This window comes from Tasmannia lanceolata, unplaced genomic scaffold (genome assembly GCF_043159265.1).
Source record: "Tasmannia lanceolata isolate RefF3 unplaced genomic scaffold, GAP_Taslan_0.1 ptg000015l, whole genome shotgun sequence".
Taxonomy (NCBI): Eukaryota; Viridiplantae; Streptophyta; class Magnoliopsida; order Canellales; family Winteraceae; genus Tasmannia; species Tasmannia lanceolata.
In genome coordinates, this window is record NW_027518692.1 from 61,241,710 (window position 1) to 61,256,709 (window position 15,000).

The 15,000-nt window shown below is 39.1% G+C and overlaps 1 protein-coding gene across 2 annotated transcripts; it reads right to left on the reverse strand.

The window, feature by feature from the left end:
- Positions 1 to 7,063: 7,063 nt before the first annotated feature.
- On the reverse strand, positions 7,064 to 10,742 carry LOC143892840 (F-box protein At5g46170-like). Of its 2 annotated transcripts, XR_013255637.1 has the most exons (4): positions 8,915 to 10,742; positions 8,246 to 8,491; positions 8,063 to 8,141; positions 7,064 to 7,437 (listed from the first exon to the last, which is right to left on the reverse strand). XR_013255637.1 is itself a non-coding variant. In XM_077397742.1 (2 exons), the coding sequence occupies exon 1, from the start codon at positions 10,065 to 10,067 to the stop codon at positions 8,940 to 8,942; it is 1,128 nt and encodes a 375-aa protein (XP_077253857.1). In that variant the 5' UTR covers positions 10,068 to 10,738; the 3' UTR covers positions 7,064 to 7,437; positions 8,915 to 8,939. The 2 variants fall into 2 exon arrangements, 1 of the variants encoding a protein (XP_077253857.1); XM_077397742.1 differs by lacking the exons at positions 8,063 to 8,141; positions 8,246 to 8,491 and having other exon boundaries at positions 8,915 to 10,738.
- Between the last annotated feature and the right edge of the window lie 4,258 nt (positions 10,743 to 15,000).

Sequence of the window (15,000 nt, forward strand, 5' to 3'; positions counted from 1 at the left end):
GAAAAAATCATCTCCCTTTCAAAATCGATATGCTTATGAACTCAAGAATAGTGAAAAGAAGGAAAGATAGAATAAGAGAGCATCACATGATTAAAGAGGATAATATTGGAGATGTGCTTGGGTATTGTGATTTTTTGAGATGTTTCCGCATCTCTTTTATTGTTGGGTTCTGTTTGGATTGCGACAATTTTTTGGAAAAGTTCGGAAAGGGTTTTTTTTTTAATTTCCTACCTTTTTTATTTTTTTTTACAGACGAGAGAAAACATAACTTGAACCAACCCTATTCAACTTTTATTTAGAGGAACTTTAAAAACTTATGATAATGTATCCATAATCATATATTTCCCTCTAAATTGTGAAAAGACAAAGATTATCCCCCAAAAAACTTTTCCCTCAGAAATGTTTTTCTTGCAATCCAAACAGCGCCCTCTAGTTTTCAAGTGGAGATTTCCCCCCCTTGTTTTTCAGCCTTTTCTTGTGCTCTCGTCACTCTATCTCTCCCTAACTTTCCCTCACTATTGCTGACATTCGATAGGAAGGAAAAAAAGAAAATCATCTTTGCCAAACATGGCCTTAATGTTCTATCATATGAGAGCTCTGGGGCACTATTTTGAAATTTAATCCAAGAGCCCCTACTCACTTTCAAAGGGGCTGTTCTCCACAAAACAAACACTTTTTAAGGGCATATGTTTCTATCTAGCTATCTTTGTGCCCTAGAGATAATCTGAGGTCCCATATGAAGCAGCTTTACACTCATAATAATGTGTCTCACATTCTCACTGCCCTAGAAATAATCTTATCTCATAGGAAGCGATACAATGATAACATTATCTAAGTGCCACTATAACTTATATGCCATGATTTCTTTAAACCTATAAATTCATGAACAATTAACACAAAACTTTGCCATGATTTCTTTAAACCTATAAATTCATTAACAATTAACACAAAAGCTTCGCGAGGTAATTTGTTTGTGTACATAATGAGAAGGATCAAATTGTACCATTATTCTGTGCACATCTCATAACAAATCACTCTTATAACTCTTTTTTTCTCATTTAACAATTAAAATAGAGTTTCTAATTTCTTAAGTTGGATTCCCGTCACAGTTGATTTATTTGTAAATAGTTTTAAGCTCCATCATCTCAAATCTTGTAAGAATTATAACCCCTATCAAGGATTTTTGTTAAGGATTAATCAAAATTTCTTTTGGCTAAGCTTAGTTTGGTGCTAGAACACAATTTGTTATCAATTCTTTTAGGGCCCGTTTGGATGCAGAGAAGATTTTGATTTGGATTTTTCACATTTGTAGCCCTTTTTGCATTGTAATTTGGATCCGAATCAAATTCTTGGATTTCAAATTCAGCAACTGACAGTGAAAAAAATCAGATTTCCAAATAAGACGTGCAAATAAGAAATTGGAAATCCGCAGATGTGGCAGTTTCCTTCACCCTCTTTGCTCCTCAACCTCTCCTCTCCAATAGGATTTCCCATGTATTTCATACCATATGCTATAGCCAATGCAACTTGGCTATCACAAGGTACAGCAATATGTGTAGAGTTATCCACTAGTGACACAACTTCCAATCAACTAGTGATTGATTTTGTTCCCTATCCACAATAGATAATGCTATAAATTCAGATTTTCGCCATCATGGAATGTATTCTTAGTGGATTTCTATATCAGGCCCCATATAGTAACATCACATACATCAAGTTCCCCATAATCCTAACATAGTCCAACAGCAATTTGCATCTCAAAGTAGAGGAAGTCTAGACTGAAGGGAGCCCTTTCACCTCTTTTTTGAAAGGGCTCCCTTCACTCTAGAATTCCTCCTCAAAAGTAAATCTTGTTTGCAAATGGAGCATCCAAGCCACTTTGGAATGCATTAACTAGGATAAATATAAAATTATCATATCCATTATTTGCATATAAAAGTAGGAAAATGCTAAAAAGAAAGTCATTGTTACGCTCCTCCGTAAAAGACACTTGGGCACCATTTGGATTCCAAAGATTTTCTGGAAAAGTTTGTAAAGGGAAAATATTTTTTAAACTTCCTACCCTTTTTTTACAGACTTGAACCGATCCAATTCAGCTTTAACTCGGTGGCGGGGGTGGGTAGATGGGGGCTTCAATTTGTTTTATCTATCTATTTAACCATAACCATATAATTGAAAATTTTCCCATCAGAAATGATTTTCTTACAATCCAAACAGGGCCTTATTGAAGACCGCTTTTGCCTCTCGTACGTTATTTTACCATGTATCCGGCCAAATGCAGTCGAGAACACCTTGATCAGATGATCCTAGACCCTTAATCCATCAAGCCTCGTTTAGGGTTCCACCAAGAGAAGCTAAGGCCCTGTTTGTTTGAGATTGTGACGACCGATTGTGAACCTCAAACCGATTATTGGGCCCAAAATTTTACATAATTTTGAGTCCAACAATCAGTTTAGGGCTCATGATCGGCTGTCATAATCTCAACGAACATGGCCTAAATTGTTGATGTTGTAGTCATTTATCTTACACATGGGATTTCCATTTTGGATGGGACCAAGACCCCGCGGGTCACCTCACGAGTCACGATGTTCCACAAGATCAACAGTCTTGATTTTACACAAATACACCCCCCCCCCCCCCCCCTATGCCCTCTCTAGGAACAAGAAATTACCGCCTACCATTGATCATGAAAGTGACTTTCTGCGTGGTGGTCGTTCTCACAAGATCAGTGGAAAGACAACCGAAAAGAAAATATTCTTAACTGATGATGTTCTCTATAAAATGTGATTTAGTTAAGATAATTACTAGTTGTTTTACAATCACTTTGATCCCTCTAATTACAATATCCTTCATTCTAAACATAGATCATTAAAATATCTAAATCAATGCCAAAAATATAAGCATGCCATTAATTCTACATAAAAACAACTTACACATTTTTTTCAAAGAATTTCTATCTATGCATTTGACAAATCATTATTTTTAAAATTATGTAGTGACATTGTTTTTTCAAATTTATTACGACATCGTTGCCAGGTAGATATTTGACTAGTTTACACACCTTCTCTTTAAAAAAAAGGTAGGTTTAGACACTAACATACCTTCATTCTAACAGTAGAAATCTCTAAGCCTTATCCTTATGGCCTAAACATGCACATTTTAATAGTCTTTTACACGGACTACTGCTCTGTATATAACAAGTCATCAATAGAGCTTCGAACCTTATGTTATAAGCAAATCCTGAACTAATTAACATGGATATTGACATGCCTAAGTTTCAAACATTAACTTAAGTTAGTTTTTAAGGTAACATTACCCCGTGTTATAAGAAAATCCTGCTATAAGTTAGTTTCAACCCTAATGAAATTCTGCTAGCAGCGAAATTCAAAGAAGAAAGCTTCAAACCTAAGTTCTCAGTTTCAAATATTTCCCCATGTTATAAGCAAGTACTGTTAGCAGCCCTCTTCCTTTTAGCCAAAATATTTGAGCAATTAAAATAAGCAAAACTTCCATTAAGGTGGGTTCTCAGAACTGAAGTTTAGTTTTGATACTTCAGCTTCCTATAACTTTGGCGGTGGAGTTTTTCATAAATAGATTGTTTCTTTTTTGGTCCGTAATAATAGACCCTGAATTGGAACTCTTTCAACTCCACATATCATGGAGTCTAATCTTTCTCCCCATTTTGCGAAGTAAGGAGTTCATCCAAACTCGTATACTCGTGATGTTTTAAGCTTATTTCCGCATTGTCTACATGATGGGGAAGTTTTGATCTATGAAGAACGGGTACGGGTACGGGTACGGGGTGCGGGTACGACACGACACGGGTACGTGGGTACGTGATTTTCCAAAAAAAAAACGGATGCGGGTACGTCGAATATAATAATATATTTTAAAATTTTATTATATATTTATAAAAATTAAAAAATAATAATTAGAGAGCAATCAAATAACAGTAACATCACCAAAATGGAAAATTCTAATATTACTCTTAATTTCATAAGTGATTAAGTTCCATATTTCATAACATGAGGCATCGATACATCATTCATTAGAAAAAAAAGTCTGTCGCCAGTGTGTTGACCAGTGCCTGACAAGATGAATAATTTTTAGAGACCAAATTATGAGATTTTTTATACCGGACTTTTCGGATTTAATAATGTTTGGACATGATTGATTTTATAAATTTTTAAAATTTGAAAAATACACAACCGTTTGGAAGTTAAGAAAGTTAAAATTTTGACCCGACCCTTTTTCTTCAGATTTTGTACTAGAACAAGAGAGTTGACTTTTTTTCCTTTTAGATTTGGGTCTTGAAAGTATTTTTAATAAATCCAAATGGGGGGTATTCCGTTATTTACATGTAAATCCATTTACTTAAATGGTTTACATGTAAATCTTAAGTAAATGGGCATTTACTTAAATGGTTTACATGTAAATACTGAGTACAGGAGAGGAGAGAGAAGAAGCACAGGAAGGATTTACACCAGACAAGAGAAACAAGAGGCGTCGGGTGCGCACCCGACACGCACCCAGCAACCAAAATTGGGGTTTTTTAAAACAAAAAATTGGGGTACGTACGCAGGACGTACCCGCACCCAATACGTGTCGGGTACGGGTACGGGAGCCTCCGAAGAAGTACCTGTGCTTCCTAGGTTTTGATAGGCGAATCCCAACTGGGAATGAATCATATCATACACTTTGTTATAATTGACTTACCATCTATCATTTTCAACCAGAAATTTTTTGGTATGTGTCAATGGTGAAGACACAGTAGGAGTTGTTAAGACCAGTTTTTTCTTCTAACTTTATAAGAGGCTGTCATTGGATCAAACACTGAAGAGCAGCAACTAGGTTGTAACCCATTATATCCTTTTATGCGCATACACCATATGATTTCGCTGTGAAGACATACACTAGCAAAATGAAATCTTTATATCCATCGCCTAAGTGAACTTCGTCATGGTTCGAACATATTGAATCTTGAATTGATGTCGTGACTGCAGCCATGGAACTAAAGTGCCCTAAAACTGTTAGAAAAATTAAGGACGCATGAGGTGAAAACAAAATCATATTAGAGGACCAAAGTACCCAAACACAGAATAGAATCAATGAATTACTTCTCTTCGCTCCCTTCGCATTTTTGCTTGCCTATCCGATCAATCCAGCTGGAACCCTTCCGGCTTCATGCCAATAATTCGGGGTCACATACGATATATGGAAACGTCCGGTATACAAACAACTCATCGAATCCCTACCAGAACGTGGTGAGTGGTGGGCTTCCCTAAGTGAGCCGCTGCTCCAGCAGGGTTGCAGGCCACATTCGTCGCAACAGTTTGATCGGATCAGAAAGTGCTGGATGGCACACACATATGTTTGGGATTTTTTCTGGGGTTACAAATTTGCACGCATTGCAGCAAGCATGTAGCAGTTTTGAGTAGCTCCCGGTCCAATCTGGTGTGGATGTTTGCAACCATAGCTGCCGAGTGTCATAAGCCTTTTCTTTTTCACGCAGACAAACCCGTACGGTACCCAAACATACGCATATGCTAAGGCCAGCCTCCTCCTCTGGTGCAAGGCCCTGAGGTCCCTACACGTCCAACACCTCTTGACACTTGTGCTCACAATCTCCAAGCTGCTAAGCTTGTTCTTGTCATGCACATCTTTAAACCCTTCTCACGATTCCCAAGCCTTTCATCAAGCTACTAAGCTTGGCCTTTTCATGCTCAACTTTGAGCCCACTCTCGTGATCAGCCTGCATCACGTGTACATCGAACACAAGGCCCTTCAAGCCAAGTGCAAAGTCCATTCAGTGGGAGGCATGACGATGCCACACACTAATCCGCCAAGTCATACAACCCAGCAGCTCAAGGCATGGACCGATGCCATGAACCAATCTGCAAGACCGAAGTCGCAAAAGGCAACACCAACCTTCTGGAGGCAAGGCAAGGCAAGGCAAGGCCTAGCCACACTTCTCTCTGCCAGGCCCAAGAACTAGGGCGCTCACACCACCGCATCGAGGGACTACTCGAATAGCTGAAGCCCATCAAAGAAAGAGGCATTTGTGCCGCATCCCAATCTGCCGCACACGAAGGCTTGGTCATCCAAGGAGCACACACTCCTCCCCATAAAATTATCCGCAAGGCTTGTGACTTGCGAGGGCAACCAAAGTCGCTCAGTCTTGAACTCATGGAAAGCCTAGAGATAGGCCTACCCTCAAGACGTACTACGGTGCAAGTGGGAACCCAACCCAACATGCCATTGTCTTTGGCCCCCTTTGTCGACCAAAGAACAGGAGCATCCCTCTAGAACTCACAGTCCGCACCCAAAGCTCCCTTAGAGCATGCCTACGAACTGCAAGTCGATTTCCCGTTCTGCCTCACACACACACACAAGTTCCTTGTACATCCCTTCATCAAGCCACCAAAGTTTGGACCCAGCCTGCTCGGCATGGGGGCTGTCATTTCACGGGAGACAACCCCCTTAATGGATTGCCGGCCCTCTTAGACAGGAGGAGTGCCCACTAAACATATTCCGCCGACATACTTTTGACGACACAACAAGACAGGGTCACTTCCTACTCATAATACCAATTGCATCCCCGTTACACTAGTCTTGTATGGCACTACGGCATTACATTTTTTCTTCATAAGTTAGTATATTCCACCTACAATAAAGAGATACCAAGTGAGTGGTTGGGTTGGACTGGGAGGGGCTCCCAAATTAAATCACTTCAAGTGTTGTGTTTCTTTAAGGTAGAGAATAGAAAAATGTCTGGTTCCAGCAGTGAGCAGTTTGGCCATCTGACTGGACGGTTCAATCCATTATCAATATTAGGGGGGGTTGCTTGCTCTAACTGGACTGGAAATACAGCTAGATTCTGGTTTGGCCTGGCTTTTGAAAATCACTATCAGAAGATTGGACTATGGTCACACCATTTGGTGTCATCGTCTGACCTATATGGTTTGTAATCAACCATATCCACCCATAAAATTAAGAGAGAAATAGCCTAAACTGACTCGTTAATTAGCAAAGACAGTTAAAATAAAGGCTGTAAGAAACCAAGTTGACAAAACTTCAGCATAATTCTTCAGATCTGCAGATCACATCCATACATTCAATATTCACAGGAGTAGGTAGATTGTAATTTAAACAGACAGACCACCAAACGAAAGATCTTATGAAATTAGTACAGAAGGATGTGTGAGAGAAACCTTACAAGAACACGCTCGCGAGAGAAGAATAGATTCATATCATCTTTCATCGCAAGCAAAAGGGGAGGGAACATTGAACATTTGTAGCTCATAATCAACAGGGAGTTCATCGTCATATCGGTGATAGGAAGTTGGTTACCATTCGATGGAAAAATAACCCAAACTAGTAGCATCGACATCAAAATTCATTTTCTCATCCGCACATTTCTTCCCATATTCCAACATCCTGCAAATTTTAGAACAAAACCGGTTAGTCGGAAGGGGAAAATGATTCTGAAGTATCAAATGTAAGGGGATTCATTACTTTAAAAAAAAAAGTATCCACAACAAAAACTAGACGTGCAAAGAAAGACCCTGCAGCTAACATTCAATAAAAAAAAAAAAAAAATATATATATATATATATATATATATATATATATATATATATAGACACACACATACACAGTGATCTAAATCACGTTTCCTTTCCATAATCAGATAGGAAGTAACAAATTTGGAAGTTAAAAATACAACATTGCCAGTCCAAATAGAAGAGCAGCATCATCAAACATACGTAATCACTTTATAAGAACTAAGGGGAGAAAGAACCCAGGAGCAATCAGATAACCAACTACAACCCCTTTCCTCCCAATGGCTAAAAAGCACTAATTCTACAGAACTAATTATTCACAAATCCCCAAGCAAAAATCCAATGCAACAAATTAACAATAAACATAGACAGCTCATAATGTGATACTGAAATCCACGATACTTTCATTTCTGATTTTATTTCTCTTTCTCTAAATCCCAATCCTACAATTTCCATAATGAAATTGGTAAATCATAAGCAAAAAAACAAATTAATCTCACAATTCAACAGGGGGAACTCCAGTACTTCAGCAGGACGGAAGTAACAAAAAAAACTTCAGGTTCTCCTTTCCATAAGCCGCTACAAGAACCAAAACACCAAAGTTTACATACAACATTCCTAGTCCAAGGAGATCATCAAATCATCAACAGCGGTAAACAGAACTGACAACCAATGCTGGATACCTCTATACAAAGCAAAAGAATGCAGGACAAGCTCCTTCCTCTAAATCAATAGAGCATTACATATACCCCGTACAAATCTCCTGGCGAAATTCAACCCAGCAACCAGCAACACCAATGATGAACGCGAGCAACCAACAAAGGAATACAGAAATATGTTCTCCTATCCACCTTCCCATATGCACACATTTTCCATTCTTTAAAGCTACACCGTCCTGAATTTTGTTTTTCTTTTGAGCAATTACACTCCTGAAATTTATGTACATAAAGTCGAGGAACTTTACAATTCATAAGGTGAAAATAAAGCTAGAAAATTCAAAATATAAACTAGTAAGGTTTGTGTTTTCTTTTGCATAAACAGCTAATCTACCAAAAACAGGAACGCATATATACAACAACTCCAAACTAAGGGAAATATCATCATCATCATCACCAGCCAATAGAACTACCAAGTAATGATAGATTTCTTTATCAGAAAGAAGCAAAGGAACTTAGGCCTGATCATACATTGGACAACGTTGTCTTTCCTCCTGATAAATACGATCACTGTAAAATCGAACCTAAGTAAAAGCAGACAACCCAAGAGTAAAACACATTTTATTTAACTTTAATGTTCCTTCCATTTCTTCTTCTAATAATCACAAGCGCAAAGAGGGAACACCAAAAATTTACCTCAAGATTCTGAAATTTCCATAGGTCAGAAAGAATTCATCTCGAGGCAGTAGGTCCGTCTCTTCACAAGCAGTTTCGCAGCTGTCCCAAATGGCTCCTCGAATGCAGATGAAACCCAACAACTATCTGAAACCTCCTTCTTAGCAGCAGTCTGTTCACTGGGGCGAATTGCAACCAATGTCGCCCCCTTCAGAACAGTCCCATCAGGCAATTCTAAGTGCGGCGCATACCAGAGCCTCATGTTAAGAGCAGGCACAAGGGTCCTATTAGCCGACGCAGAAGCCGATAATGGCTTCACCCTCAGCTCTTCAAGCTGCTCTCTATTCATCCTCAGCACACCCTGTCCATCAGAATCCGTCAAAACCAAGCTCTCTAAGGTTTCATGATCAGCTATTATCTGCTGAAGCAAGTAATGCCTAGCAGAAGCCGCAATCAGAGAGCTGATCGTCCAAACAACTCGCAATTTCAGCCCTCCATTCGTATAGAATGATTCGGGAATACTCCCATTGTCCTCTCCACCATTCCCACAAACACCCTCACCGGCCGGAGATTTCGCGCCGGAAAAGAGAACAGAGGACGCGCCGAGGATAACACAACTGTCAAGGGTAGATCCAAAATCCGCCTTCCATTTTAGCAAAACCCCATGATCAATCCCTAATTCTCCACCAGGAAGCTCAATTCGGAGCCTTCTTATCTCATTAAAGTTCTTCAAAACCTCTGTTGGGGAGTGATGAGAGACCTCACCCTCACCATCTCCGTTACCGTTACCATTTTGGGAGAGGGGTTTTTTAGGGCCAAGGAATTGTCCGAGAGCCTGAAGAGGCTTGACTATACCGCCTAGGACGAGGCGGACGAGATGGGAAAAGACGCTTTTGCCCTTATCGGAGGTACCGGAGGCCGATCCATCGTCATCGGAGATGACACAGTCGACTTTGACGATGACGTTGTCGACCTGAGGGACGAGCCCGTGGAATCGCCGGGAAACTACACAGCACCGGCCGAGGGCTTTAACGTCTCCGATCTTGTTGAAAACGAGAAGGAGCAGAGAATCCGGCAGTCGGTCAAAGTGATCGATCGCCGGAAAAGCCTCCGATCTCTCCGTCTGATGATGGTTGCGGGATTTTCCGGCGAGATCTGGCCGGAATGACGACATCGGGTAAAGATTTAGATAGACGAAACCCTAACCGTAACCCTAACCTCGATCAAACTCTAATCCAAATTGGCATGACTCGGATTGATTTCAAGGAGAGATCTAGTCAGAAGGAAAAGATCATAGACAGGAAGAGACGGGGAAAGGAAAGAGAGAGGGAAAGAACAAGCCTAACCCTAACCCTAACGTTGCTCAAATTCTCATCCAAATTGGCGTGATTCGTATTGATTTTCCTGAGATCTAGTCGGAAGGAAAAGATCGCGGAGAGAAAGAGACCGGGAAAGGGAAAACCTAACCCTGAGTTTGGGAGTTTTCCATGGATGTTTAAAGATGGATCTGGTCGGAGAGAGAGAAACTCCAACCTGATCCTAAATCAAACCCTAAACCTAGATTCGAGAAGCTGCCATGGATTTTAGATAGAGAAGAGGCGAAGAGAAAGATGGTGGGATTTTCTTCTCTCTCTCTCTTGCGTCGATTTGTTTTGTTTGATCAGATCTGTAGGATCTAGAAGATCCTATAAATGATTTTTGGAAATCTCCATTTTCAGATCAGTTCAGATCGGAGGGTTAGGATCACCCAATTGGAAATGATTTTTTGGGGCACAACCTATTTACGTTGTGCCCAAACAGATGAACGGTTTGGATCATCAGAAAAAGTGGGCCGTACCTACTTTTTTCAGACTTCACGTGTTTTCACGGCCACCCAACATATAAATTCTCCTTTGGGGGTGTCAAAGACATAAAAAGGTGCCTTGTTTTCATTTTTTAGTTTTATATATTATTTTCTTTTTTTTATTTATATTTACTATTATTAAATTATTTATATTTTTTCTTTTTTTATCAGGTGCGTTGATGAGTCGGTGGACACACGGTCGAGAGGGAAAGTCGGAAGAAGAACATTTACGGCTCTGCTTAGCTAAGCTCAGTCTCGGCTCGGCTTAGATAGCCTTCAAAACAGAGAACACGTGACTCGGTACCAAATGACGAAAATACCCCTAATTGCCTCCTAAATTAGTCATAATCATACTGTATAGTGTTTACCAATAAATTGTACAAAGGAAAAAAAAATTCCTTTAGTCATAATTTTCTAAAAATTCAAACAAGGCATAATCTTCTGCTTCAACATAAGGCCACGTTGGACCGTACATCTCCTCCTTCCAAGGTTTAACCAGCTACCTCCCAACATAATTAGTATAAAACTATGTTTTGTTTTGCCAACTTTCCAGATTTTGTCTTGTTCATTTAAATCCATTACAAAAGGGATTTGCTAGGCAATTTTGTGGAACACCTGTCAGGGATTTGCTAGCCAATTTTGCGGAAAACTATTTCGCAGCTGGCTTTTGGAGGTGAGAACAGTAGCATAGGTTGACTTTTCGGCAGATTTCGTCTTATTCATTTAACAGATCTTAGGTGGTTGTTCTATTATGCGAAAGTTTTCCACGAAATTGCCTAGCATATCCCACTTTGTAAATGACAACATTTTAAATGTATCAACCTATTTTTTTGGGAAGTGATATTTACGCCCCTTTTCATCACCAGGGACACCCAGCGTCAGTGTATCAATGGCGAAAAGGGACCTAATGTACTTTATGTCAGAAAAATCCAGTGGTTTGGATTGCAAAGTACACTGGCAAATGCGTGTCCCTAGTGATAAAAGGGGCGTAAATATCATTTCCCATTTTTTTTTGTGTTCATTTATTTGGCCTTTTTCTTTACCACTTTTTGTAGCCATAACCGTGTCAAACTTGAATTTTTCCACCCATCCGGAAGTGATATATTCGCTCCTTTTTTCTCCTTATCTCCCCCCCTTATGACCACTTTTTTTTTTTTTTTTTTTTTGGGTGACATAGGGTGTCCCCACCCCCTTTGGAAGTAGGACTATTCCCTACGGATAAGGGCTACGCGCATCGGGTAAGCCTGAGTGGGATTCGATCACACGTCTCCAGGGAGCAAACCCGAGACTTATGCCGAAGAGCCACACCCGTCCGGGCTCACTACAGGAGTCTGGCTATCGTGTTCATTTAAAATCTTATACATGTAAAGTTTTGTTTAACTATTAAGTAGCTTATAAATGTAAATTTCTTTACAACTATTGAATATATTATACGTGTAGATCTCTATGTAACAATTAAATGCTTCAAATACTTTGTAAATATAAATTTCTTTATAGCTATTACATATCCAACATTTTAAAGCTTGAACTTTATCTTTCTCATAAAAATCACGAAAGCATGTTTTCTAGGCATGAATAATAATGTCCGTGCCTAGCGCATGCCATTTTCTAACGGAAATCCAAAGAGAAAGAAGAATATGATGAAGGGGCTCCAAAATCTTCGAATTGAGGAGTTTCGATTCTCATGAATGAGTATATCTCCCTGATGCTAAAGATCAGATATATAAGGGTTGAGGCGCTTAATTTCTGGCACCATTAAACCCCTTTTTCTCAAGGTTGCTGATCAGGCCGGTCGGAACGAACTTTTGCCAAAAAGTGAATTGGAGTTAACACGAATTCAACCTAAGTTTACAGTAAAAGCTCAACCCAAATTCTCAAAAATCAACCCGAGTAGCACCCCTGCTTATGACGTCATTGTGGCCATCGCCATAAAACAAATTTGGTAGGAAAGGTAGGATTGAACCTCCGACCTAGAACATAGTCTTTACCATTGAGCTAGACGCTCAACCCCGTGCCATAACATTTTCTTGTTGCAAATAAGAAAGAGAGACCCTTGGGATTGATCAATAGATTGTCAGCTTGCTCATTAGACCAACTAGGACAATTGGCAAAAAATGATTGGCTATTTTGGGGATTACGTACTTTGTATCAATTTTTTTTTTTTTTTAATTAAGAGTGTTTGCTAAGAAGACTTGCATTCTCTTATGTTTTTCAACACTCAATGACAAGAACTACATATTATTAGATATTATGGTTGTACTATTACCTCATGGTATTACAATAAGGTCGCATCATAATGAAGCATTCTTCATACCAATACCTAATGGAATTTTAGTAAGGGAAGTGATATGTCCGTCCCCTTTTCTTCCCCAGGCCACCCCCTCTAGTGTATTTATGACAACTTTTTTACACTATAAGGGAGTGGCCCGGGGAAGAAAGCATGATTCTCCCTCACCGCTAATGGAGTATGAAGAGTCTAATATTTATATTTGTATTTAATTTTGAAAAAGATGAATTTCTCTCCCTCTAGCATTTGAGATTGTTCTTGGCTAGTTAGAGAGGGAGAATAGAGATTCAACAAGATATTTCTGCTATTATTTTGGAAAAGATGAAATTCTCCCCCCTCTAGTAATGAGATTCTTCTTGGTTAGAGTGTGTGTGAGAGAGAGATGTTAAAAAGTATAAAAGATAAATAACGCCTTTCTCCAAAGCTTTTGGAGAAGTTGGTAAGTTAACATGATATCAGAGCCAAAGGTCTAGAGTTCAAATCTCCCGGATAGCAAAAATCCACATGTGATGGGCAGCCCAAAGTGGGACCACATGTGCCACGTGTTTGCCAATTGGGCCACACGTGCGGGGGAGTGTTAAAGTATAAAAGATAAATAACGCCTTTCTCCAAGAGCTTAAGCTTTTGGAGAAGTTGGTAAGTTAACAAGAGAGAGAGAGAGAGAGATAACATATGAAATGGCCTATTTCTAAGACTACAAAGATAGGCTTTGTACCTTCTTATTTCTAATACACTATTTTTGGGTGATGATAAATTTGCTCCCACTGCAGGATGATTCACACCCCTTTTACAAGTGAAAACGTGTTAAAGTCTGCCACAATTCATGTTAACAGGGGTGCGAATCATCCTACACAGTGGTTGGGAATTTATCATCTCCCTATTTTTGCTAATGCTTAGTATGTGATTGTTTAATTAGCTTCTAACTTTCAAAGGGTTTTCAATTTTAAGAGGGTTTTTACCACCTACGTACCTTCAATCATAAACTTGCGGGCATGTTTTGCAACCGAGAAAAAAAAAATCATGGAATTTTTTTTTTTTTACCAAAGGTGAGAAAAGGCTAGAGGATGTGAGAGAGAGATTTGAGTCCGCTGCAAGTGCGGAGAGTGGGGTTGGCACACAGAGAAAACAAAGACTCTCTGTTTAGAATAGAATTTTTGTTGAAGAAATTAAAATTTAGAAGGCATTTCTTAGTTTAAAAACCAAAGAAATCTTTCTCGTAAAATAGTGAGTTCTTGTTTTCTGTAGTTCTTCTGCTTCTATTGTTACATTTTCTTGTTTATGATGTCATTAGCAACGGTTTGATGGGTCGCTAATGGGAAACATTTAGTGGCGCTCATGTTAATTTGTGTCGCTGCAGATTATTAGCGACGATCGAATTAGCGACCACACAGCGACGAAAAAAAATGGTCGCTATTACTATTAGCGACAGTATTTTTAGTATTAGCGACCCAATTTAGTGGGTCGCTAATACCAATGTTTCTTGTAGTGTTAGGCATTGGATGTCTATGATTGTTGAAGATACTTCAGTGAATTCGTGGCCATCTCCAAAAATATCAATTACATTTTGTAAACTATATGTTCCTAAAATCTGACCAAATAGTGTCGAAATTAGGACCATGGTTTTGTTGATTTCATGGTTTCTATAAACTCATAAAATAGAACATCCTCTCATGCAAGACATGTGTTTGATATTTTAGATTTTATTGAAGTTATATTTACTATAGGGTGCTGATACGAAACCGGTTGCCTAACCGAGAGTGGAACTGAACAAATCCCTACACGGCTACACGCCACATGGCATAGGGAGGGGATAGTTTTCCATTTTAAGAACAAAGCAAAAAAAAAAAAAAGGAACTAAGATAAAGCCAAATCGTTGTTAATATATATATAAAGAGGCAATTTTCTAGTTCCACACCCGCTTCCCAACTCGGTTAACATGTTAGCTTTTGGTACTTTATTAAAATTTTAAGTTTATTA